Source organism: Salvelinus namaycush, chromosome 23 (genome assembly GCF_016432855.1).
Source record: "Salvelinus namaycush isolate Seneca chromosome 23, SaNama_1.0, whole genome shotgun sequence".
NCBI lineage: Eukaryota > Metazoa > Chordata > Actinopteri > Salmoniformes > Salmonidae > Salvelinus > Salvelinus namaycush.
This window is the reverse complement of record NC_052329.1, coordinates 14,093,456-14,120,948: the sequence shown is the minus strand read 5'-3', so window position 1 is coordinate 14,120,948 and position 27,493 is coordinate 14,093,456. Positions and strand designations below refer to the sequence as shown.

At 49.7% G+C, this 27,493-nt stretch overlaps 1 protein-coding gene across 2 annotated transcripts in view; it reads left to right on the top strand.

Annotated features, from left to right (window-relative positions):
- Positions 1-26,981, top strand: part of robo2 (roundabout, axon guidance receptor, homolog 2 (Drosophila)) — a 134,647-nt gene extending 107,666 nt beyond the window's left edge. Inside the window, exons 21-28 of one of the 2 annotated variants that reach the window (XM_038961080.1) lie at positions 2,406-2,565; positions 4,687-4,950; positions 5,981-6,201; positions 14,918-15,103; positions 15,619-15,777; positions 17,040-17,312; positions 20,932-21,126; positions 26,059-26,981. In XM_038961080.1, the coding sequence (XP_038817008.1) occupies positions 2,406-2,565; positions 4,687-4,950; positions 5,981-6,201; positions 14,918-15,103; positions 15,619-15,777; positions 17,040-17,312; positions 20,932-21,126; positions 26,059-26,060 (1,460 nt within the window). In that variant the 3' untranslated portion in view covers positions 26,061-26,981. Of the gene's footprint in view, positions 1-2,405; positions 2,566-4,686; positions 4,951-5,980; positions 6,202-14,917; positions 15,104-15,618; positions 15,778-17,039; positions 17,313-20,928; positions 21,127-26,058 lie in introns of both variants that reach the window. The other variant, XM_038961081.1, reaches the window with a different exon arrangement.
- Positions 26,982-27,493: the final 512 nt, after the last annotated feature.

Sequence of the window (27,493 nt, the reverse complement as noted above, 5' to 3'; positions counted from 1 at the left end):
TCTGGACTCCATTCTGAGGCTCTGCCTGTGTCTCTCACTGCGCTGAGGCACCCAATAAAAACAGAGGCAGCTCAAGTCTGCTCGGCTCTGCTTGGCCCCAAAGTTATATGCTGGGAGGAAGCGCCCAAACCAGGCAGTATAAATACCCAGCTCCACATCTAAATATGGTGGTAGTTCCTTTTGAAGACAGGCCCAGTGTTTGTCAGCGATAGATGGGTCTGATGTCTACTTCCTGTGTAGCTCCTAGCCAATGCTTTCTTTGTATTTTTCATATGTTGGTGCTTCTGATTGTAACATCAGTGTCAGCCGTCATTCCCTCCATGGCAGAGGCTCATTTACAGTATTGATGCCTGCTCCGGTGAGGAGGGACTCGGGGTGATTGAGCAATCATGCCAGCTTGCCATTTATTGGGAAAAGTCGAGCGTCGCCCAGAGGAACGATTAGGAAACCCAATTACTTTCAGAGTGTACTTCCTGCCCTGGGCTTACTGTTGTTAGTTTATTACTCCCAGTCTTTATCAGACTATCCTCCTCCCAGTCCTAATATCTCTCATGTTCTGCTGCAACATTGTTGCAATCCAATCATCTTTGACGGGAACATTTCTGCCCGGGAACAGCTAAAATCTTATAGGGAAAATGGTGAAATAACTAAATTCTCCATCTACTGCTAAAGCAATATGCTGTATTTTCTCTGTCTCTGACCTCATCCGTACTGGATCATAGAGATGCATTTCCCAAAATATCCCTGAGTGTTGATGGACAGTCTTTTTTTGATGACATTGAGCTAATTTGTAGCCATGTCCTTGTCTGGACAGTCTATTAGATTACATGGTGTTGCATGGCACAAGATGTAGGGTTCCCTGAAATGTTGCTTTTTTGTGGCTCTGAGCAACGTGATTATAGGCCTTTGGCAGTGAGGGTTAACCAACAGATGACAGATACAAATGTACACAAGAGGCCTCCAAGGATGGTTTTCACTAGCCTGTATGTGTGGCTGGCGATGTCAACTGGGGAGTATTTTCTGGATTGAGATGTGAGGTGTCCGTTGGCAAACTGATAGTGGAGTCTGCCACAAATGTGGATTCCTAGAAAGGACTCCAAACTCAGTTTATCTCCCAGTTCTCTCAGTCCTCAGACACACATACAATGCTCATATCACAAATACACAAACTCACACATGCAATGGTCATAGATATGTTATCTTCATTTCAAGGACAGTTTGGAAATGAACAGACAAAAAGACTCATGCTCATATGTCGTCTATATAGGGACTCATGCTCATATGTTCTCTATATAGGGGACTCATGCTCATATGTCCTCTATATTGGGGACTTGTGCTCATATGTCCTCTGTTTAGGGGACTCATGCTCATATGTCCTCTATATTGGGGACGTGTGATCATATGTCCTCTAAATAGGGGACTTATGCTCATATGTCTTCTATATTGGGGACTCATGCTCATATGTCCTCTATTTAGGGGACTCATGCTCGTATGTCCTCTATATAGGGAAAACACAGAGCCTGCAGCCTTTTCCTGTCTAGGACAAGTGATCTGAGGCCTGCGGACCACACTGAGGACAACTGAGAAAGATAACAGTGGGCTTTAGATGTCAAAGATCACCTGAGATAAAGAGAGCCCCCCCACCCCACCCTCACTGTCACCAAATAATTTAAACCCCAATCTAGACGTAGGCCTGGCTGGCAGATTTATAAAGATGGATGGGGCAGAGCAGAGGAGAATCCAGTCTCAGAGGGGTGTGAGGGGAAATGGATGGGGAAGGGGAGCTCTCTCTTTCTCTCTCTCTCTTGCGTAATCAAATCAATGACAGTGTAATAGACTCTCAGTGAATTCTATTATGGCCACACAGACGCCACAGACCCATTCATTATGATGATGTTCTGAAGTGAGAGATTTCATTGTGGACCCACACCTCTAGTGAGATATTTCATTGTGGACCCACACCTCTAGTGAAACGGGGACACTAAGGGATGGCTGGAGGACCGGGGTCTACCCTCTGCTTCTTTACTGCTGCTCTCTCCCTGTTTCTATGGAGATTTGAGGCCTTTCAGCAAATCAATCAATGGAAGCACACTTTTCATTACTTGTCCTTGAGGTTCTTCGATGTGAGGCTGCTGACAGGCATGGCTCATTGAATCCGTTTGTTTGAGAATGTGGGTGACTTTTAGAAGGAGATGACCTGTTTGAAATGACCTGTTTCGAAATGAAGGAATGTTCAGCTTTATATGTTCAATCGATTTCTGTTGGCAATATCTGTTTGTTAGACTGACAGTGAATACTTCACATAGCCACCCATGTTATATGGTTTTATAGATTTTTCTAGTAATTGAATTCTTCATGTTGTCTGAGTCAATCGTTCTAACTCGCTCCATCTCTGCTGTTCATAGGTGGTAAGGGGGGCAAGAAGAAGAAGGCCAAGGTTGGAACCAAACCCACCAAGGCTAATGGCTCCAGCTGGGCCAACGTGCCCCTGCCCCCTCCCCCTCTACACCCTCTCCCTGGCACCGAGATGGACCACTACCCCAACGAGCACTATGAAGGAGGAGGGTACGAGCCACACCCACCATAACATACACTCCATACATCCATGGAGATGCAAAACAGTCCCCACTCTGCCCATACAGTCCAACTAGATTCTACCACACTGATTAGAACAATTATATGTATCTATCATTGTCTGATCCTTCATTCAGGCTTTGCCGAAAGTGAGACAGTTACTCCTAATAGGGGATTAGGGGACAACATTAGCTTTTACATGTATATACAGTACACTGTTGAGTTCAAGTAGAATCCCACCAACTGCTGTGTGTTATTATAGGACATTGTCGTGCTCCTGGCTAGCTGTTCCTCTCTGGCTAATTACACCAGAGAAGTAGAGGGATCTGTATGTTACTGTCTCCCCAGGCAGGCAGGATGGACAGAGATGGTTTCACATCAATCTATCTGCTCATCCCATATTTTTATCTGAGGGAGAAACTTCATGAGTGCATTGTTTAACCATTGCAGTCACCTGCGGCAAGCGGGATTGACAAATCAATCTATTCTGCTGATTCTCTTTCTGAGGGAAAGAATGTCAGGACTACATTGTTTCAAGCTGGGAGAGAGGGAAAGACCCAAAACAGAGATAAAAATAGAGAGATTCCACAGTGAGCTCTCTCCACTAACTGAGTATGAGGGAAACATTTTACTCAAACTATTTTCTCTTTTCCATGTTGCCTAGCCTCTCTCTGCTCTTTTCCCACCAAATTACCCTCAAGCAACTGTTATTGTTAGTACTGTCAGGCGTCCGGTTCCTTCATGTAAAGTCTGCCTTTAGTCAGGGGAGGTGTACGCTAAAAATGTTAGTTGTATCCCAAAATAGATTCACTCACACATACTATCTCATTTAACTGTGTGTCTGCCTAGTTGAGGTGTGCTGTCCTCTAACCTTCATCTTCAGTCTGGGACACTCATCTGGTTTAATAGGCTATCTGGCAAATGAGGAGTCCTCTGCACTGTAAATCTGAGCCTCCTAATGACCACAGATTTAAACAGTTATGTCCTATGGAGTGTGCACTGACAAATTCCTTTAATTAACATTTTCTTTACGACTAGTGTTATTTCAGCATGTATAAGCGCCGTTATGGGAAATTAAAACCTCACTCCCTCCACTGCTCCATTACTCGTATGTACAAAGTCCTTTGACAAGGTCACACTAGTCTGAAGTCCTTTAGAATGTTTGACAAGGTCACACTAGTCTGAAGTCCTTTAGAATGTTTGACAAGGTCACACTAGTCTGAAGTCCTTTAGAACGTTTGACAAGGTCACACTAGTCTGAAGCCCTTTAGAACGTTTGACAAGGTCACACTAGTCTGAAGTCCTTTAGAACGTTTGACAAGGTCACACTAGTCTGAAGTCCTTTAGAACGTTTGACAAGGTCACACTAGTCTGAAGTCCTTTAGAACGTTTGACAAGGTCACACTAGTCTGAAGTCCTTTAGAACGTTTGATAAGGTCACACTAGTCTGAAGTCCTTTAGAACGTTTGACAAGGTCACACTAGTCTGAAGTCCTTCAGAACGTTTGACAAGGTCACACTAGTCTGAAGTCCTTTAGAACGTTTGACAAGGTCACATTAGTCTGAAGTCCTTTAGAACGTTTGACAAGGTCACACTAGTCTGATGTCCTTTAGAACGTTTGACAAGGTCACACTAGCCTGAAATCCTTTAGAATATTTGACAAGGTCACACTAGTCTGAAGTCCTTTAGAAAGTTTGACAAGGTCACACTAGTCTGAAGTCCTTTAGAACGTTTGACAAGGTCACAGTAGTCTGGCACGTCACCAAAAGAAAGACAGTCTAGTCTCTTCAGACTAGTGTTCTCTTACCCCCCCTCCTCCTCCTCCCTCTCTCTCTCTCTCTCTCTCTCTCTCTCTCTCTCTCTCTCTCTCTCTCTCTCTCTCTCTCTCTCTCTCTCTCTCTCTCTCTCTCTCTCTCTCTCTCTCTCTCTCTCTCTCTCTCTCTCTCTCTCTCTCTCTCTCTCTCTCTCTCTCTCTCTCTCTCTCTCTCTCTCTCTCTCTCTCTCTCTCTCTCTCTCTCTCTCTCTCTCTCTCTCTCTCTCTCTCTCTCTCTCTCTCTCTCTCTCTCTCTCTCTCTCTCTCTCTCTCTCTCTCTCTTTGTGTGGCCACCCCAGGTATGAGAGTGATGGCTGGGGTCCTCCCATGCCCGTGCAGACCTACCTCCACCAGGGAATGGAGGATGAGCTAGAGGAGGAGGAAGAGAGGGTCCCCACCCCACCCATGCGTGGAGTGGCCTCGTCTCCAGCAGCGGTGTCCTTCGGTCAGCAGTCCACGGCCACCCTCACGCCCTCTCCCCGGGAGGAGTTGCAGCCCATGCTCCAGGCCCACCTAGACGAGATCACCCGTGCCTACCAACTGGACATGGCCAAACAGACATGGTACGTACTCCCACTGGAGGGGAATACTACAGAAACAGTACAAGGTTCAAATGGGGTGATATGAGAACGGCTACTATGGATATTGTGCTGGATGTGTTTTTCTTTCATTATCTATTTATTTCTCCCTTCAATGTTTTATTTAGGTGTTATTTTAGCTAAACAGTGACAGCGTTGCGCAGAATAGAAACGCTCATGAATCATGTCATTTGAATGGGCCAGTGTTGCCACTTACATGACTATCCCTTCTGACTTGTTAAGGCTGCATCCCATGCCCATGCTGCTACACATAACGTTGTTGTGGTGCTCATGCACAGCAGATGAAGGCCGTGTTTCATCCTGTCAGAAGAGAGGGAGAGAACAAAGGATGAAGAGAGGGAGAGAACGAAGGATGAAGGGAGGGAAAGAGGGAGAGACTGGCATCCATTCATTACAGTAGAGGGAATAGGGTAGACTTGTCAGGAAGGAGCTGTGGTGTTAGCCGGTAATGACTGCATTGGGTTTGAGAGCATCTTTTGACAACAGGAAAGAGCCAGTAATTACATCAGAATCAGAATCCCTCTCGCCGCAGACCGTCTCGAAGACACTACGTCGCTCCTTAAACAAACGGGTCTGTCAGCCACGTGAGGCGGGCGCGGAGCGGAGTGGGCTGCTTGAGGGGTGACAGCCTCGTGTCGACAGGCCTAGAGAGCGGGCCCATTGTACCCTCTTCAACTGCAATTACAGGGTCATTGTGTTGGCATGGAAGGAGGAGAGACGTAGAATTAGTGGAATTGTCCCAATTCATTCAAAGTGGCAGAATCTGAAAGAATTTCTAAATTTAGCTTGACAGTTCCTTTCGTCTATCTCGGATTCCTTCTTTATGTCATCCTGTCTTTCATTCACCAGCTTTGTCTTTCTTGATGTCTTTTGACATTGGTTCTCTTCCCAGCTCTTGCTGTCCCCCCACCAGCAGCCCACCCTCTCCTGTCTTTGTGTTTTGGTGTGTACCTGTAGCATGATGATAACCCATATTACTCTGACTCTCTGACAGGCTCATGCAGGGTGGCTCCCTCCCCCCCCTCCCTCCCCAGGCTCCCACACCTCCGGTGGGGTATGTGTCCAGCACCCTGGTGTCTGACCTGGAGACTGACATCCCTGATGAGGAGGATGAGGAAGAGGAGGAGGATGACAGCTATGAGATGTCCAGGCCTCTCTATGGTATTGAGCACACGCCAGGGTCCAGCATGGACAACCTAGACAGCTCCGTAACAGGTGAGATACTGCACTGATACAATGACATGTGGACAGAACAGAAGGTATTGGAACTTCTTCCCCCCTTCATTAGGATTCAAATCTGCCTGATTTTATGCAGTTTCCTGCCACTCTCGGAGGAATGGTTTGGATATTACACAGAAATAAATCGCTCTCCAAAACAAAAAGATGTTAAATACAAAAGCATGTTCAGTTGTCATTCCACAGTCATTTAAAAAGATCACAGACCCTTTATCAGGTAACATATCAAATTTAAAGGGCAGTTCTGCCACCATGTATGTGGAAACAGTGTGTTTTGTGATTAAAAAGATAAGAAAGGTTAAATAAAAATCTCTGTGACCTGCAACAAGTTTCTAGCCCAAGGGAGGGTATTTGTGTGCCCAGTCATTTGAAATCCATAGATTCATTTATTTAAATTGACTGATTTCCTTTATGAGCTGTAACTCAGTAAAATCGTTGAAATTGTTCCATGTTGCGTTTATATTTTTGTTCAGTATAATAAATACGTCTTACACTTATTTTTGCCTACAGTTACAGACTGCATTTTGACTATTGATTCATGAGAGAGAGAGAGAGAGAGAGAGAGAGAGAGAGAGAGAGAGAGAGAGAGAGAGAGAGAGAGAGAGAGAGAGAGAGAGAGAGAGAGAGAGAGAGAGAGAGAGAGAGAGAGAGAGAGAGAGAGAGAGAGAGAGAGAGAGAGAGAGAGAGAGAGAGAGAGAGAGAGAGAGAGAGAGAGACACAGAGAGAGACACAGAGAGAGAGAGAGAGAGAGAGAGAGACACAGAGAGAGAGAGACACAGAGAGAGAGAGACACAGAGAGAGAGAGACACAGAGAGAGAGAGACACAGAGAGAGACAGAGAGAGACAGAGAGAGACAGAGAGAGACAGAGAGAGACAGAGAGAGACAGAGAGAGACAGAGAGAGACAGAGAGCTCACACAAAGCGTCAGCGAGTGCCATGTCCATAAGAGATTTAGAATACATTTCACGTATGGAATATTCCATTCCAGACTGGAGGCACCATTTCCATTTTTACAACTCACTGAAAGCTTTTACAGCCGTCTGTCGGAGAGAGACATGTGAAGGGCATGACATTGGAGAAGCAGAAACAGCACGGCTGTATCCTACTGCGTCTCTCATACCGACTGAACAGGACATACAAGTCCTCTATTCTGAACATGGCTGATACTATAGACAGGATGAAGCAGCAGTTCTGTGTTTTTTGAGTTGGGAGGGATAGAACGAAGAATGGAAGAGAAAAAGGGAAACAGTATATCTATTGAAGGAGGAAGAGACATATCTAGAGAGAGACAGAGAGAGAGAAATAGAGAGGGGGAGGAAGAGACATATCTAGAGAGAGACAGAGAGAGAGAAATAGAGAGGGGGAGGAAGAGATATAGTGTATCTATAAAAAGAGGGACATGGAAAGAGGGAGAGAGGGTTGACACGGCTGCTTGGCTGGTCTGTCGACTGTAGCCCCAGAGTGTAGTTTTTCTGTGGGATGATGGAACAGGGGCTGTGGCGGCTGTGACACATGCTGCTGTTGATATATTTAGAGGAATATAAAGCTGCGACTGGGCCCTAATCTGCTGCATCTCTCCTGCACTGTATTACTCTGAAGACACCACTATTTCTTCTTATCTCTCCACAAGTCTCTCCCTGCTCCCCACCGTTTGACAGCACAGACACGGTCCCATCTCCAGAGTTAGTGGGAGGGGTAGAGAGAGTAAGGAGGAGGAAGGGGAGATTTATCGTGGCCACCATTTTGTGGCTGTGGAAAGATGAGTGCAGGAGCAGCTTTCTGTAGAGCCCAACATTATAGATGTGTTATTGTTTTAATAATATGGAAATAGTTCTGTTTCCTTAATGTTACACCAAAGGCCACTAAATCAAACATTCTCACCGCTGGCCCTGAAATGATTTTTCACGAGAGAGATTGTCTGTGTGTGCTTGTCTTTGTATTATGTCATGCACAGCGTAATACAGCATATTTTTCTAAAGACAAAGGTGAATCCACCTGCGGCTGTATTAAATGCCCATGGCTAGGCTGATATGAAAACACAGAGGTACTGTATCCCAGGGTTACTAATGCTGCAGTATAACATCCTCAGTGATCTCAGAGCTGTGTCTCTCTGAGTGATTATTCTCCCATCAACCCCCTGGCAGGGAGGACTAGGGGGAGTGGGGTCACGTCTCCTGTGGACAGGTGGAGCCTCCCGCTCGTCAGGGGGAACGATATCCCTGCTTAATGACATGCAGATGAGCTGTTCCGTCAGGATAAATCAGTTTTAGTGGCAGGAGGTACCTGGCTTTTACTGCACCTGGCTAGTGAATACTGTAGCTCATTTTACTGCACCTGGCTAGTGAATACTGTAGCTTCTTTTACTGCCCCTGGCTAGTGAATACTGTAGCTCATTTTACTGCACCTGGCTAGTGAATACTGTAGCTTCTTTTACTGCCCCTGGCTAGTGAATACTGTAGCTCATTTTACTGCACCTGGCTAGTGAATACTGTAGCTCATTTTACTGCACCTGGCTAGTGACTACTGTAGCTCATTTTACTGCACCTGGCTAGTGAATACTGTAGCTCATTTTACTGCACCTGGCTAGTGAATACTGTAGCTCATTTTACTGCACCTGGCTAGTGAATACTGTAGCTCATTTTACTGCACCTGGCTAGTGAATACTGTAGCTCATTTTACTGCACCTGGCTAGTGAATACTGTAGCTCATTTTACTGCACCTGGCTAGTGACTACTGTAGCTCATTTTACTGCACCTGGCTAGTGACTACTGTAGCTCATTTTACTGCACCTGGCTAGTGACTACTGTAGCTCATTTTACTGCACCTGGCTAGTGAATACTGTAGCTCATTTTACTGCCCCTGGCTTGTGAATACTGTAGCTCATTTTACTGCCCCTGGCTAGTGACTACTGTAGCTCATTTTACTGCACCTGGCTAGTGAATACTGTAGCTCATTTTACTGCCCCTGGCTAGTGACTACTGTAGCTCATTTTACTGCACCTGGCTAGTGAATACTGTAGCTCATTTTACTGCACCTGGCTAGTGAATACTGTAGCTCATTTTACTGCCCCTGGCTAGTGACTACTGTAGCTCATTTTACTGCACCTGGCTAGTGAATACTGTAGCTCATTTTACTGCACCTGGCTAGTGAATACTGTAGCTCATTTTACTGCCCCTGGCTAGTGACTACTGTAGCTCATTTTACTGCCCCTGACTAGTGAATACTGTAGCTTATTTTACTGCCCCTGGCTTGTGAATACTGTAGCTCATTTTACTGCCCCTGGCTAGTGACTACTGTAGCTCATTTTAATGCCCATGGCTAGTGGCTAGCTCCCGTTTACTGTCCCTTGCTCGTGGCTAGCTCCCGTTTACTGTCCCTTGCTAGTGGCTAGCTCCCGTTTACTGTCCCTTGCTAGTGGCTAGCTCCCGTTTACTGTCCCTTGCTAGTGGCTAGCTCCCGTTTACTGTCCCTTGCTAGTGGCTAGCTCCCATTTACTGTCCCTTGCTAGTGGCTAGCTCCCGTTACTGTCCCTGGCTAGTGGCTAGCTCCCGTTTACTGTCCCTTGCTAGTGGCTAGTTCCCGTTTACTGTCCCTTGCTAGTGGCTAGCTCCCGTTACTGTCCCTTGCTAGTGGCTAGCTCCCGTTACTGTCCCTTGCTAGTGGCTAGCTCCTGTTTACTGTCCCTTGCTAGTGGCTAGCTCCCATTTACTGTCCCTTGCTAGTGGCTAGCTCCCGTTACTGTCCCTTGCTAGTGGCTACTTTAGCTCCATTTTAATGCCCATGGCTAGTTCCCGTTTACTGGCTAGTGGCTAGCTCCCTTTTACTGCCCCTGGCTAGTGGCTAGCTCCTGTTTACTGCCTCTGGCTAGTGGCTAGCTCCTGTTTATTGGCCTGGACCATTAGCACAAGGAGCATAGCAGGTGAGAGATGGTTATTAGATACCTAGTCATTTGAAAATTGCATGGAACCTTCATCTGAATCCTATGGAAAAGAATACAATTGCACTCATGCAAAGTAGATTATGCACGGTTTGTTGCAGAATTCAAGACCACAAAGAGAAAGCTAGATTCTACTGTTAGTACATTATGCCAACAAGACCAAAGTTTGCTTGACGTGTCAGGGATAGCAGTGTCCCAAAGACACACTGGAGTAGTAGTGAGTTGCAGTTAGTGTGGCTGGAAACTCACTTTGTGATGTGATGTGCTGAGGCAGTGGTTCTGAGCTGAAGGAGAGGAGTTGGAAGGAAGCCTCAGTGCCTTGGTTTGGCTGTCTCTTGCTCTGCTTATGCTTCAATATCTGCACTAGTCTTTGTGGGAGGATTGGACCCAGAAGAATTGCACTCTCACTTTTTACATTTTTATTCTTAGAATCAAAACTCAGAGAGAAGTAGTTTGAGAGAAAAATAGCCTGGTAAGATAAAGGCCAGAAAGTAGTTAGTGTCTTGGGTATTTTCAGTCAGTGCAGTAGCATTGGAATGTGTAAGGTTTGAAAGTTTTCACACGGTTTCCCAGGTTTATTGAAGTTTTCCATTCATTTGTGAATCATTTGCTGCCATCTTTTTTCAGAGAGAAAAACTGTTATAAAGTGAGCTGGTAGTTGAAAGCTTTAGTTCCCTGAGGCCTTGTTTAAGTTGGGTTCTGCACAAATCACAACAATGATGTGAAGGGGCTCAGGGGCGAGAAATTGAAAAGCACTTTTAGGTAGTTTCCTGATTTCCTTTGGCTACGCAAACATAAATCCGATATTGAGTTTTATGACAGTTACAGTACTGGACTAACGTTGTGTTCCAGTGAGAAGTGTAGTATGAAAGGGACTCTGTCAGTACAGCTGGTGCATGTGTGTGGTTGGCTTTGGTTGATCCTCTCCTGTCTCTCTCTGTGCCTGCCTTGGCCAGACCTATGGCATGCCTGCTCCTCTATGGGCCTGCCTTGGCCAGACCTCTGGCATGCCTGCTCCTCTATGGGCCTGCCTTGGCCAGACCTATGGCATGCCTGCTCCTCTATGGACCTGCCTTGGCCAGACCTATGGTATGCCTGCTCCTCTATGGGCCTGCCTTGGCCAGACCTCTGGCATGCCTGCTCCTCTATGGACCTGCCTTGGCCAGACCTATGGCATGCCTGCTCCTCTATGGACCTACCTTGGCCAGACCTATGGCATGCCTGCTCCTCTATGGGCCTGCCTTGGCCAGACCTCTGGTATGCCTGCTCCTCTATGGGCCTGCCTTGGCCAGACCTATGGCATGCCTGCTCCTCTATGGGCCTGCCTTGGCCAGACCTATGGCATGCCTGCTCCTCTATGGGCCTGCCTTGGCCAGACCTCTGGTATGCCTGCTCCTCTATGGGCCTGCCTTGGCCAGACCTCTGGTATGCCTGCTCCTCTATCGGCCTGCCTTGGCCAGACCTCTGGCATGCCTGCTCCTCTGTGGGCCTGCCTTGGCCAGACCTCTGGTATGCCTGCTCCTCTATGGGCCTGCCTTGGCCAGACCTCTGGCATGCCTGCTCCTCTATGGGCCTGCCTTGGCCAGACCTCTGGCATGCCTGCTCCTCTATGGGCCTGCCTTGGCCAGACCTCTGGCATGCCTGCTCCTCTATGGGCCTGCCTTGGCCAGACCTCTGGCATGCCTGCTCCTCTATGGACCTGCCTTGGCCAGACCTCTGGCATGCCTGCTCCTCTATGGGCCTGCCTTGGCCAGACCTCTGGTATGCCTGCTCCTCTATGGACCTGCCTTGGCCAGACCTCTGGCATGCCTGCTCCTCTATGGGTCTGCCTTGGCCAGACTTTTGACTGTCACCCTCAGTTCCCACTTACCCCATCCCAGTACCCCTCATCCCCTCTACTCCCTACTGACCCCCTCTCCTCACCCCTCTCATCCCTCTGTCACCCTACTGACTCCCATCTCAGTACCCCTCTCATCCCCTCTGATCCACACTGAACCCCCCATCTCAGCCCCCCTCTCTTCACCCCTCTCATCCCCTCTGTTTCCACTGACCCCTCTCACCCCCTCTGTTCCACATTGACCCCCCCCCCCTTTCAGTACCCCTCTCATCCCTGCTGCTCCGTCTTTGCCCTCGCCCCTCTCTCCCCATGACCTTTACTCCTCCATCTGAGCTCTGTACCATATTTCCCCATTTTCGTCATCACACCATCCACACTCTGCTTTTCATTTTTGTCTCATGTGCTTGTCTGCGGACCACGGGATTTTGTGTGTGTGCGTGTGTGTTTGGGTAAGTGCCACTTCATTGTGTCTGCCAAGCAAGCCTCTCAGAAAGCTGTCGTATAAGTGGACTGTAATCTCCCCTGCCAGAGTGGCATATTTTTGTTGGCACGATGAAACTTTTTATTGCAAGTACTGGAAAGGATTTATTTAGGAGTATCTTAAAGGATCTAGACATACTAACAGTAACACAGATAGGAAAAACACTCACAATACACAAGGGTTTCCATAAGCTTCCAGTATTTCTGCGAAATCTAGATATTGATTATTTTGCATGTGACATTTTCCCCTTTTTGTCTTTAAATCTTCCTGACAGTGATACAACAGGCTCATATTTCTGCTGCCTTGGTTTAGTGATATAATTGAGCTTCATTGATTTGGTATTCCTACTATATCACAAGTCAATGCTGCAGGACTTTCCACAGATCGTGAAGTGCATTAACAAGGCCTGACAAGAGAGACAGGTGTCTATAACAGCTATACCATTAGGTGTTTGACTCAACACAGTGTTTAGTGAGCTGCTTCATCTGTGTCACCTCAGGTAATACTGGGGCTCAGTTCTGGACAGGAGTGTCACCTCAGGTAATACTGGGGCTCAGCTCTGGACAGGAGTGTCACCTCAGGTAAGACTGGGGCTCAGCTCTGGACAGGAGTGTCACCTCAGGTAATACTGGGGCTCAGCTCTGGACAGGAGTGTCACCTCAGGTAATACTGGGGCTCAGCTCTGGACAGGAGTGTCACCTCAGGTAATACTGGGGCTCAGCTCTGGACAGGAGTGTCACCTCAGGTAATACTGGGGCTCAGCTCTGGACAGGAGTGTCACCTCAGGTAATACTGGGGCTCAGCTCTGGACAGGTGTTTCACCTCAGGTAATACTGGGGCTCAGCTCTGGACAGGAGTGTCACCTCAGGTAATACTGGGGCTCAGCTCTGGACAGGTGTTTCACCTCAGGTAAGACTGGGGTTCAGCTCTGGACAGGTGTTTCACCTCAGGTAATACTGGGGTTCAGCTCTGGACAGGTGTTTCACCTCAGGTAAGACTGGGGTTCAGCTCTGGACAGGTGTTTCACCTCAGGTAATACTGGGGTTCAGCTCTGGACAGGTGTTTCACCTCAGGTAAGACTGGGGTTCAGCTCTGGACAGGTGTTTCACCTCAGGTAATACTGGGGTTCAGCTCTGGACAGGTGTTTCACCTCAGGTAATACTGGGGTTCAGCTCTGGACAGGTGTTTCACCTCAGGTAATACTGGGGCTCAGCTCTGGACAGGTGTTTCACCTCAGGTAATACTGGGGCTCAGCTCTGGACAGGTGTTTCACCTCAGGTAATACTGGGGTTCAGCTCTGGACAGGTGTTTCACCTCAGGTAAGACTGGGGTTCAGCTCTGGACAGGTGTTTCACCTCAGGTAATACTGGGGTTCAGCTCTGGACAGGTGTTTCACCTCAGGTAATACTGGGGTTCAGCTCTGGACAGGTGTTTCACCTCAGGTAATACTGGGGTTCAGCTCTGGACAGGAGTGTCACCTCAGGTAATACTGGGGCTCAGCTCTGGACAGGTGTTTCACCTCAGGTAATACTGGGGCTCAGCTCTGGACAGGAGTGTCACCTCAGGTAATACTGGGGCTCAGCTCTGGACAGGAGTGTCACCTCAGGTAATACTGGGGCTCAGCTCTGGACAGGAGTGTCACCTCAGGTAATACTGGGGCTCAGCTCTGGACAGGTGTTTCACCTCAGGTAATACTGGGGCTCAGCTCTGGACAGGAGTGTCACCTCAGGTAATACTGGGGCTCAGCTCTGGACAGGTGTTTCACCTCAGGTAATACTGGGGCTCAGCTCTGGACAGGAGTGTCACCTCAGGTAATACTGGGGCTCAGCTCTGGACAGGTGTTTCACCTCAGGTAATACTGGGGCTCAGCTCTGGACAGGAGTGTCACCTCAGGTAATACTGGGGCTCAGCTCTGGACAGGAGTGTCACCTCAGGTAATACTGGGGCTCAGCTCTGGACAGGAGTGTCACCTCAGGTAATACTGGGGCTCAGCTCTGGACAGGAGTGTTGTTTTTCTTTATCAAAAGCAGGCTAAACTCAAGAGGCCTCTGTATGTGTGGCGTGTGTGTGAGTGTGTGTGAGCGTGTGTTTAATGATGGGCAGAACAGAAGGAGTGTAGAAAACAACTATTGACCTGCCACAACACCGAGGCCCTGCAGCACAGAGACACCTGAGATGGAGCCTTAACAACCTGATATTAACCCTCATTATAAGATTACACAACACATGAATCCATTGCAACCTACAGCGACAGCGCAGATGTTCAATATGGCAGATCATTCGAGGCCTTTTGTGTCTGTGGAATTTCCTCGCTTGGGGTCTGGAGGCTATAAAAATGATGCGCTTGGATATTAAAGAGACTCTTACTTGATTTGTGAACACATACACACACACACACCCTGCGCAGTGCTCTGATGGTCTAGCTGGTGGTGTCCCTCAGGGTCCATGGTTAACGGCTGGGGGTCAGCCTCAGAGGAAGATGACCGTCACTACTCCAGCCACAGGTCCAGTGTGGGCAGCTCCTCTGACGGGTCCCTCTACACCCACTGTAGCTTCGCCCAGGCCCTGGTGGCAGCCGCTGACAAGGCAGGCTACCACCTGGAGGGCACCAGCCTGGCCAAGAGAGGTTGGTATATGAGGAGTGGAGCCCCTCCAGCCTGTTCTCTCTGGAACCTCTGTATGACTCAGAAGGAGATGCAGTGATTGATCTACTTCCTGCCATCTGCTGGCTGGTGTTTTCTCCGCTCTGCTGCTGTTTGGTGGAGAATCTGCATGGCTCTACAATATGTGGCTGAACAAAGGATACAAACCTTGATTCAACTCTAACTTTCCTCCAGCTTTGCACTCTGACTCCTACGAAATTGGGATAGAGGAAAATTATCTGGGTGAACTCACTGGTGATTTCTTTGCAGGCTTCTAACACTGCCTGTACTTTCTCATTGTCAAAATAATGGAGTGATTTTGAGGATTTCTGGTGACTGATGAACTAACTGAACCTTCCATGGGATCCTGCGAGCTTCCTGCTTGGAAATCAACATTCTCTTCCCAGGCATGCTCTTTAACCAACCTCTCTCCATGTTCCCCTCAGTATCTTCACTAACCCAGTGGCCTCTCTCTCCACTTCTCTCCCTCCTTCTCCAGGTAAAGGGCTGTCCCACCGACCCCGGCCCAACAGTCCCTTCTCTACAGATGGCAGCACGGTGGGCACACACAGCCTGGGCCACCAGAGGGCTGCCCGGCCCACCCGCAAGCCCCGGGGACAGGGCACCGCGCCCCACAGGAGAGACGCCAGTGCAGACGGTAAGAGAGGGATCCTGGACGGCTTTAACCAGAACTTTCCCAGAACTTTGTATCAGCGGAGAGATACTGTTCAGTAGGTTTTCACTCCAACCCTGTTTCTGGAGAGCTACCTTCCTGTAGGTTTTCACTCCAACCCTGTTCCTGGAGAGATACTGTCCAGTAGGTTTTCACTCCAACCCTGTTCCTGGAGAGATACCTTCCTGTAGGTTTTAACTCCAACCCTGTTCCTGGAGAGATACTGTCCTGTAGGTTTTCACTCCAACCCTGTTCCTGGAGAGATACTGTCCTGTAGGTTTGCTCTCCATCCCTGTTCCTGGAGAGATACTGTCCTGTAGGGCAGAGCTCTCCATCCCTGTTCCTGGAGAGATACTGTCCTGTAGGGCAGAGCTCTCCATCCCTGTTCCTGGAGAGATACTGTCCTGTAGGGTTTCACTCCAACCCCAATCTAGCGCACCTGATTTGAATAATTAGCTGGTTAAAAAGGTGAATAAGGATAGTTACAACTGGGGTTGGAGCCTACAGAAGGATAGCTCACCAGTGACAGGGTTGGAGCCTACAGAAGGATAGCTCACCAGTGACAGGGTTGGAGCCTACAGGAGGATAGCTCTCCAGTGACACGGTTGGAGCCTACAGGAGGATAGCTCTCCAGTGACACGGTTGGAGCCTACAGGAGGATAGCTCTCCAGTGACAGGGTTGGAGCCTACAGGAGGATAGCTCTCCAGTGACAGGGTTGGAGCCTACAGGAGGATAGCTCTCCAGTGACACGGTTGGAGCCTACAGGAGGATAGCTCTCCAGTGACACGGTTGGAGCCTACAGGAGATAGCTCTCCAGTGACAGGGTTGGAGCCTACAGGAGGATAGCTCTCCAGTGACAGGGTTGGAGCCTACAGGAGGATAGCTCTCCAGTGACAGGGTTGGAGCCTACAGGAGGATAGCTCTCCAGTGACACGGTTGGAGCCTACAGAAGGATAGCTCTCCAGTGACAGGGTTGGAGCCTACAGGAGGATAGCTCTCCAGTGACAGGGTTGGAGCCTACAGGAGGATAGCTCTCCAGTGACAGGGTTGGAGCCTAAAGGAGGATAGCTCTCCAGTGACAGGGTTGGAGCCTAAAGGAGGATAGCTCTCCAGTGACAGGGTTGGAGAGCCCTGATCTATAAGGACTTGGACTATAATACAATTACTGATTAATACTGATTGACTGATTACTGATATATCACCAGACTGTAACAATGTAGTTAACCACATCACCCCTCCCTCCCAGACCTACCTCCTCCCCCTGACCCCCCGCCCATCCAGGGACCAGGGCCTATCCAGGGAGCCCGTAGTGTAGGCGGCGTGTGCCCCCCAGCCGAGAAGAAGGCCTCGTCCCTGGAGCGCCAGCCCATGTGTGGTGCCATGCCCCTGTCTGGGCTGGAGGAGATGAAGAGCTGCATGGACAGACAGACACGCACCTCTCTGGAGCGGCACCGCCAGGCCCAGGACAGACTAGCATCCATGGACCGAGGAGACGACCCACGCAGGGGACACAAAACAGGTACTGGACTGGAGGGTAGAAGCAAGTCAAAATGCCAGCACACTGTCTGAAAGATTCGACCCGATCCAAACATTCCATTCAGTGCGCAGGTGTTCGTTCTCATTTGCAGATGACAATTTCTTGTATCCTGCACTTGTGGCAGGGTGTTGGATGTGGGCGAACATTACTTTAGAACAGTAGGATAGAACTCATATTCCACACCACAGTATGGAGCCAGTAGATATGTGGTTAGGTCAGCAGCCATTGCTGTACAGAGAGAGATCCAGAGCCCTTAGCTGTGTGACAGCAGGGTCCTGATGGCCGCGGTGCCTTGGCAGACCAGAGCCTTTACTAAACCCTGGTGTTCAATCTCCTGCTGAGAGGAGACTGAGCTCCCATGAACAGATTGCACTGTCTGCCACTTGCACTTGTCTTCCAGAATGCTCCCCCCTACACACACACACACACACACACACACACACACACACACACACACACACACACACACACACACACACACACACACACACACACACACAAACACACACACAGCCTGTAGGCGTCGCCAATGGTGTCCGGCTCCAGCCCAGTCCAGGCAGAAGGCCCTAGCCAGACAGATGCAGTCTAATCACCCCAGCTTTCTCCTCTCAGACAAACAGCGGCCACTCCACCACTCCACCCATCTGTCTGTGTGTGGAGTCATTAGACTTCGCCATGCTGTGTTCCTGTCCTGTCTGTGCCAGGACAGACAGAGCAGCAGACAGAGCAGCAGACAGAGCAACAGACAGAGAGGCAGACAGAGAGGCAGACAGAGAGGCAGACAGAGAGGCAGACAGACAGACAGACAGACAGACAGACAGACAGACAGACAGACAGACAGACAGACAGACAGACAGACAGACAGACACAGAGAGGTATCACATTCATCAGATTCATCTTCAGAAGACAATAACAAGTGCACTCCAAGTTGACTGATACACAGCAGAGTTTAGAAGGCTCTCCAAGTTGACTGATACACAGCAGAGTTTAGAAGGCTCTCCAAGTTGACTGATACACAGCAGAGTTTAGAAGGCTCTCAAAGTTGACTGATGCACATCAGAGTTCAGAAGGTGCCAAAGCATGTCCGTGCTAAAATATACTGATCTGCAGCAAGGGGTACCACAGCAGGTCAACACTACAATATACTGACCTGCAGCAAGGGGTACCACAGCAGGTCAACACTACAATATACTGACCTGCAGCAGGGGGTGTCACAGCAGGTCAACACTACAATATACTGACCTGCAGCAAGGGGTACCACAGCAGGTCAACACTACAATATACTGACCTGCAGCAAGGGGTATCACAGCAGGTCAACACTACAATATACTGACCTGCAGCAAGGGGTACCACAGCAGGTCAACACTACAATATACTGACCTGCAGCAGGGGGTGTCACAGCAGGTCAACACTACAATATACTGACCTGCAGCAAGGGGTACCACAGCAGGTCAACACTACAATATACTGATCTGCAGCAGGGGGTGTCACAGCAGGTCAACACTACAATATACTGACCTGCAGCAAGGGGTACCACAGCAGGTCAACACTACAATATACTGACCTGCAGCAGGGGGTACCACAGCAGGTCAACACTACAATATACTGACCTGCAGCAAGGGGTACCACAGCAGGTCAACACTACAATATACTGATCTGCAGCAGGGGGTGTCACAGCAGGTCAACACTACAATATACTGACCTGCAGCAAGGGGTACCACAGCAGGTCAACACTACAATATACTGACCTGCAGCAGGGGGTACCACAGCAGGTCAACACTACAATATACTGACCTGCAGCAAGGGGTACCACAGCAGGTCAACACTACAATATACTGATCTGCAGCAGGGGGTGTCACAGCAGGTCAACACTACAATATACTGACCTGCAGCAAGGGGTACCACAGCAGGTCAACACTACAATATACTGACCTGCAGCAGGGGGTACCACAGCAGGTCAACACTACAATATACTGACCTGCAGCAAGGGGTACCACAGCAGGTCAACACTACAATATACTGATCTGCAGCAGGGGGTGTCACAGCAGGTCAACACTACAATATACTGACCTGCAGCAAGGGGTACCACAGCAGGTCAACACTACAATATACTGACCTGCAGCAGGGGGTACCACAGCAGGTCAACACTACAATATACTGACCTGCAGCAGGGGGTGTCACAGCAGGTCAACACTACAATATACTGACCTGCAGCAAGGGGTACCACAGCAGGTCAACACTACAATATACTGATCTGCAGCAGGGGGTGTCACAGCAGGTCAACACTACAATATACTGACCTGCAGCAAGGGGTACCACAGCAGGTCAACACTACAATATACTGACCTGCAGCAGGGGGTACCACAGCAGGTCAACACTACAATATACTGACCTGCAGCAAGGGGTACCACAGCAGGTCAACACTACAATATACTGATCTGCAGCAGGGGGTGTCACAGCAGGTCAACACTACAATATACTGACCTGCAGCAAGGGGTACCACAGCAGGTCAACACTACAATATACTGACCTGCCGCAAGGGGTACCACAGCAGGTCAACACTACAATATACTGACCTGCAGCAAGGGGTACCACAGCAGGTCAACACTACAATATACTGACCTGCAGCAGGGGGTACCACAGCAGGTCAACACTACAATATACTGACCTGCAGCAAGGGGTACCACAGCAGGTCAACACTACAATATACTGACCTGCAGCAGGGGGTGCCACAGCAGGTCAACACTACAATATACTGACCTGCAGCAGGGGGTGTCACAGCAGGTCAACACTACAATATACTGATCTGCAGCAGGGGGTGTCACAGCAGGTCAACACTACAATATACTGATCTGCAGCAGGGGGTGTCACAGCAGGTCAACACTACAATATACTGACCTGCAGCAGGGGGTGCCACAGCAGGTCAACACTACAATATACTGACCTGCAGCAGGGGGTGCCACAGCAGGTCAACACTACAATATACTGACCTGCAGCAAGGGGTATCACAGCAGGTCAACACTACAATATACTGACCTGCAGCAGGGGGTGCCACAGCAGGTCAACACTACAATATACTGACCTGCAGCAGGGGTGCCACAGCAGACACTAACAACTGCAGCAGGGGTGCCAAAGCAGACACTAACAACTGTAGTTGCCTTTCCCCTCTTCATAAGGGCGTTAGCTGGGGGACCCATGTGTGAGCCCACACTGCCCGCTGGCACCAACACACTGCAGATGTCATTAGGAGGGAGGTCTGCCAACAGGCTTTCTGTCTCACTATAGCACCTTCTGCAACCAACACCACCCAGCCAATCCACCTACGGCTGCCCAAACACTTACCTAGCCCCCCAAAATGAATGTAAACACTTTTGTTGTCCCTCCCCATGTAATTTCTGTAAATGAGAATACATTTTCCTCGCCCCCTGCCCCACAGGAGCCCTTTTTCCTCTTGCCGTCATTTTAAATAAGAATTTGTTCTTAGTTGACCTGCCTGGTAAAATAAAGGTTAATTTAATTTTAAATAAATATAACACTCTCAACTGCAGTCAGGGTTAGTAGTAACAATCTGAATTGTTCCCTCTGTGTGTTTGTCCAGAAGAGGGGTGCCTGCCTCCCTACAGTAAACCCTCATTCCCTTCCCCCGGGGGCCACAGCTCCTCTGGGACAGCCTCCTCCAAGGGCTCCACGGGGCCACGCAAGGGAGAGGGACCTCGAGGGCCACACCAACGAATTGCCACAGACCATATTGACTTCCTGGGGACCAACGGACAGGGACAGTACTCAGGCGAGTTATGTAAGTATCACACCATTTTGTCTACTGTCTTATCGCAAGAAGGCATTGTGATGTCATAAGCAACTATATTGATTATGGGTGCGTTCGTAAATTCAATCGGGAGTGCCAGAGTACGCTCAAAGTGCCTTCTGGTCGTTTGTAAATTCAGAGCGCTTTTAGATTGTCCGTTTGTAAATTCAGAGCGTTTCACTCTCGGAGTGTTCAGAGCGCACACTGGCCGCTCTGGCTGAGGAGTAGGGTTGATCAGAGCGTTCTGACCTCACACTGGCCGCTCTGGCCGAGGAGTAGGGTTGATCAGAGCGTTCTGACCTCACACTGGCCGCTCTGGCCGAGGAGTAGGGTTGATCAGAGCGTTCTGACCTCACACTGGCCGCTCTGGCTGAGGAGTAGGGTTGATCAGAGCGTTCTGACCTCACACTGGCCGCTCTGGCCGAGGAGTAGGGTTGATCAGAGCGTTCTGACCTCACACTGGCCGCTCTGGCTGAGGAGTAGGGTTGATCAGAGCGTTCTGACCTCACACTGGCCGCTCTGGCCGAGGAGTAAGGTTGATCAGAGCGTTCTGACCTCACACTGGCCGCTCTGGCCGAGGAGTAGGGTTGATCAGAGCGTTCTGACCTCACACTGGCCGCTCTGGCCGAGGAGTAGGGTTGATCAGAGCGTTCTGACCTCACACTGGCCGCTCTGGCCGAGGAGTAGGGTTGATCAGAGCGTTCTGACCTCACACTGGCCGCTCTGGCCGAGGAGTAGGGTTGATCAGAGCGTTCTGACCTCACACTGGCCGCTCTGGCCGAGGAGTAGGGTTGATCAGAGCGTTCTGACCTCACACTGGCTGCTCTGGCTGAGGAGTAGGGTTGATCAGAGCGTTCTGACCTCACACTGGGTGCTCTGGCCGTGGAGTAGGGTTGATCAGAGCGTTCTGACCTCACACTGGCCGCTCTGGCTGAGGAGTAGGGTTGATCAGAGCGTTCTGACCTCACACTGGCCGCTCTGGCCGAGGAGTAGGGTTGATCAGAGCGTTCTGACCTCACACTGGCCGCTCTGGCCGAGGAGTAGGGTTGATCAGAGCGTTCTGACCTCACACTGGCCGCTCTGGCCGAGGAGTAGGGTTGATCAGAGCGTTCTGACCTCACACTGGCCGCTCTGGCCGAGGAGTAGGGTTGATCAGAGCGTTCTGACCTCACACTGGCCGCTCTGGCCGAGGAGTAGGGTTGATCAGAGCGTTCTGACCTTACACTGGCCGCTCTGGTCGAGCAGTAGGGTTGATCCCAGCGTTCTGACCTCACACTGGCCGCTCTGGCCGAGGAGTAGGGTTGATCAGAGCGTTCTGACCTCACACTGGCCGCTCTGGCCGAGGAGTAGGGTTGATCAGAGCGTTCTGACCTCACACTGGCCGCTCTGGCCGAGGAGTAGGGTTGATCAGAGCGTTCTGACCTCACACTGGCTGCTCTGGCTGAGGATTAGGGTTGATCAGAGCGTTCTGACCTCACACTGGGTGCTCTGGCCGTGGAGTAGGGTTGATCAGAGCGTTCTGACCTCACACTGGCCGCTCTGGCTGAGGAGTAGGGTTGATCAGAGCGTTCTGACCTCACACTGGCCGCTCTGGCCGAGGAGTAGGGTTGATCAGAGCGTTCTGACCTCACACTGGCCGCTCTGGCTGAGGAGTAGGGTTGATCAGAGCGTTCTGACCTCACACTGGCCGCTCTGGCTGAGGAGTAAGGTTGATCAGAGCGTTCTGACCTCACACTGGCCGCTCTGGCCGAGGAGTAGTGTTGATCAGAGCGTTCTGACCTCACACTGGCCGCTCTGGCCGAGGAGTAGGGTTGATCAGAGCGTTCTGACCTCACACTGGCCGCTCTGGCTGAGGAGTAGGGTTGATCAGAGCGTTCTGACCTCACACTGGCCGCTCTGGCCGAGGAGTAGGGTTGATCAGAGCGTTCTGACCTCACACTGGCCGCTCTGGCTGAGGAGTAGGGTTGATCAGAGCGTTCTGACCTCACACTGGCCGCTCTGGCCGAGGAGTAGGGTTGATCAGAGCGTTCTGACCTCACACTGGCCGCTCTGGCCGAGGAGTAGGGTTGATCAGAGCGTTCTGACCTCACACTGGCCGCTCTGGCCGAGGAGTAGGGTTGATCAGAGCGTTCTGACCTCACACTGGCCGCTCTGGCCGAGGAGTAGGGTTGATCAGAGCGTTCTGACCTCACACTGGCCGCTCTGGCCGAGGAGTAGGGTTGATCAGAGCGTTCTGACCTCACACTGGCCGCTCTGGCCGAGGAGTAGGGTTGATCAGAGCGTTCTGACCTTACACTGGCCGCTCTGGTCGAGGAGTAGGGTTGATCCCAGCGTTCTGACCTCACACTGGCCGCTCTGGCCGAGGAGTAGGGTTGATCAGAGCGTTCTGACCTCACACTGGCCGCTCTGGCCGAGGAGTAGGGTTGATCAGAGCGTTCTGACCTCACACTGGCTGCTCTGGCTGAGGAGTAGGGTTGATCAGAGCGTTCTGACCTCACACTGGGTGCTCTGGCCGTGGAGTAGGGTTGATCAGAGCGTTCTGACCTCACACTGGCCGCTCTGGCTGAGGAGTAGGGTTGATCAGAGCGTTCTGACCTCACACTGGCCGCTCTGGCTGAGGAGTAGGGTTGATCAGAGCGTTCTGACCTCACACTGGCCGCTCTGGTCGAGGAGTAGGGTTGATCAGAGCGTTCTGACCTCACACTGGCCGCTCTGGCCGAGGAGTAGGGTTGATCTGAGCGTTCTGACCTCACACTGGCCGCTCTGGCTGAGGAGTAGGGTTGATCAGAGCGTTCTGACCTCACACTGGCCGCTCTGGCTGAGGAGTAAGGTTGATCAGAGCGTTCTGACCTCACACTGGCCGCTCTGGCTGAGGAGTAAGGTTGATCAGAGCGTTCTGACCTCACACTGGCCGCTCTGGCCGAGGAGTAGTGTTGATCAGAGCGTTCTGACCTCACACTGGCCGCTCTGGCCGAGGAGTAAGGTTGATCAGAGCGTTCTGACCTCACACTGGCCGCTCTGGCCGAGGAGTAGGGTTGATCAGAGCGTTCTGACCTCACACTGGCCGCTCTGGCCGAGGAGTAAGGTTGATCAGAGCGTTCTGACCTCACACTGGCCGCTCTGGCCGAGGAGTAGGGTTGATCAGAGCGTTCTGACCTCACACTCGCCGCTCTGGCCGAGGAGTAGGGTTGATCAGAGCGTTCTGACCTCACACTGGGCGCTCTGGCCGAGGAGTAGGGTTGATCAGAGCGTTCTGACCTCACACTGGGCCCTCTGGCCGAGGAGTAGGGTTGATCAGAGCGTTCTGACCTCACACTGGGCGCTCTGGCCGAGGAGTAGGGTTGATCAGAGCGTTCTGACCTCACACTGGGCCCTCTGGCCGAGGAGTAGGGTTGATCAGAGCGTTCTGACCTCACACTGGCCGCTCTGGCCGAGGAGTAGGGTTGATCAGAGCGTTCTGACCTCACACTGGCCGCTCTGGCCGAGGAGTAAGGTTGATCAGAGCGTTCTGACCTCACACTGGCCGCTCTGGCCGAGGAGTAGGGTTGATCAGAGCGTTCTGACCTCACACTGGCCGCTCTGGCCGAGGAGTAGGGTTGATCAGAGCGTTCTGACCTCACACTGGCCGCTCTGGCCGAGGAGTAGGGTTGATCAGAGCGTTCTGACCTCACACTGGCCGCTCTGGCCGAGGAGTAAGGTTGATCAGAGCGTTCTGACCTCACACTGGCCGCTCTGGCCGAGGAGTAGGGTTGATCAGAGCGTTCTGACCTCACACTGGCCGCTCTGGCCGAGGAGTAGGGTTGATCAGAGCGTTCTGACCTCACACTGGCCGCTCTGGCCGAGGAGTAAGGTTGATCAGAGCGTTCTGACCTCACACTGGCCGCTCTGGCCGTGGAGTAGGGTTGATCAGAGCGTTCTGAAAATAAGTGAAATAAGTGTTAAGTAAAAAATAGATAAGTAAAAAATAGAAAATAGAAAATAAAAGTAGCAAGTAATTAAACAGTAGCAGTAAAATAACAAGTGAGGCTATATACAGGGGGTACCAGTACAGAGTCAATGTGCGGGGGCACTGGTTACTTGAGGTAATATGAACATGTCGGGAGAGTTAAAGTGACTATGCATAGATCATAAACAGAGAGTAGCAGCAGCATAAAATAAGGGTCTGATTAGCTGTTAAGGAGCCTTATGGCTTGGGGGTAGAAGCTGTTAAGAAGCATTTTGGACCTCGACTTGGCGCTCCAGTACCGCTTGCCGTGCGGTAACAGAGAGAACAGTCTATGACTAGGATGGCTGGAGTCTTTGACAAGTTTTAGGGCCTTCCTCTGACACCACCTGATATAGAGGTCCTGGAGGGCAGGAAGCTTTGCCCCAGTGATGTACTGGGCCGTAAGCACTACCCTCTGTAGTGCCTTGCAGTCGGAGGCCAAGCAGTTGCCATACCAGGCAGTGATGCAACCAGTCAGGATGTTCTCGATGTTGCAGCTGTAGAACCTTTTGAGGATCTGAGGACCCATGCCAAATCTTTTCAGTCTCCTGAGGGGGAATAGGCTTTGTCGTGCCCTCTTCACAACGGTCTTAGTGTGTTTGGACCATGATAGTTTGTTGGTGATGTGGACACCAACAGGCTCTCAACCTGTTCCACTACAGCCCCGTCGATGAGAATGGGGGCATGCTCGGCCCTCCTTTTCCTGTTGTCCACAATCATCTCCTTTGTCTTGATCACATTGAGGTAGAGGTTGTTGTCCTGGCATCACACAACCAGGTCTCTGACCTCCTCCCTGCGCTCTGGCACACTCAGACTAGAGTGCTCTGAAATCGGAGTAGATAGCCAGAGTAAATGTATGAACGCACCCTAAATGTATATCATTTTGGCAAAGATTTAGCTATGTCCTGACATTGCTGTTCTCTCTGTCTCTCTCAAAGAGTGACCTGCCTGCAGTAGGATCTGAACTGAACTGGAGTAAGCCTCGTCGTCCTCATCAGAATGACGCCTCGCCCATTGGTGCAATGAACTTTGTCCTTCTTTGTGTATTATCAGAGGAGAGGAGCAGGAAGATGACGATGATGACCACCATAACAGAACTGTAAATGTGATGTATAAACACAGACATGCATACTGTACATCCCACTATGTTGTTGTCCTCAAGAAAATTATTTCCCACCTTCCACCTTAATTTCTTTCAGTCAGAAAAGAGCAAGTAAACAAAATAATTAAAACACCTTTATGAGAAAACAAATTTTCAAAGTAACTGTCCTTGGGGAAAAAAAGGAATCTTGTTTCCTGTAAATAGATTATTTACATTGTTGTTGCATTGCTATGCAAGCCTACTTCAGTTTGAGCTTCTTCATTCCATACTGTTGGTTATATCTAGTCATTTGTATTATACGTGAATTGATAGGCTGGTGTGCCATAAAATAATTGTTTTTACGATCCATCATTTGTTAATACCTATCATTGATTAATTATTATCATTATTATTATTAATTATTGTTTTTTTGCACTGCGATTTTTGGTGATAAGCACAAAAGCATAGCTCCTGCTGACAGGAAGTACCGGACGAACATGTGAAGAGGAGTTTCTCTAGAAAGATGAGAAAATATATACTAATGTACAGAGAGATATTAAAGAGTAAGAAGTTGCTTATGGACAGCAACTAAATGGATACCCATTCCCAAGTTAGGGCTAATCAGAAAGCAGATGTTTTTAGTTGTTGTACCTTTGAGGTTGGGGGCAGAGAAGGGGCAGAGTAGAGACAGAGAGAGGAGGGGTTAGTGGTTAGAGCATTGGGCCAGTAACCGAAAGGTTGCTAGATCAAATCCCCGAGCTGATAAGGTAACAGTTAACCCACTGTTCCTAGGCCGTCATTGTGAATAAGAATTTGTTCTTAACTGACTTGCCTAGTTAAATAAAGGTTACATTTTTGTTTAATTAGTTGATTATTGGGTTAACTTCATCTGATTCTATTGTAATCTTATAGTCCTACAAATGGACTGCTATAGACTTGTTAGAGCTGGCAGTTGTGAGGTAGTCCAGGCATTGTCTTGTTTTCAGAACTTAACACAGCCACATTACAATGGACGTCCAGCTGGGCCCTCATCTTCATACCAGCGTTTAAATACAATTTATTTTATCTTCATCTCATCTTTGATTTTATCTTCATCTCATCTTCTTTGATTCTATCTTCATTGAAGAGTTCATTCATTCTAGAGTTTTTGTTTTCACCTGAAGATCATTTGTAAGTGAACATCTAGAATCTAGTCACTGAAACCATACAGTAGCACTTAGAATACACTATGAGGAGCCTGAAAGCCATAGTTCAATAGGTGTAATCTATATTATAAACTGGGTGTTTTCGAG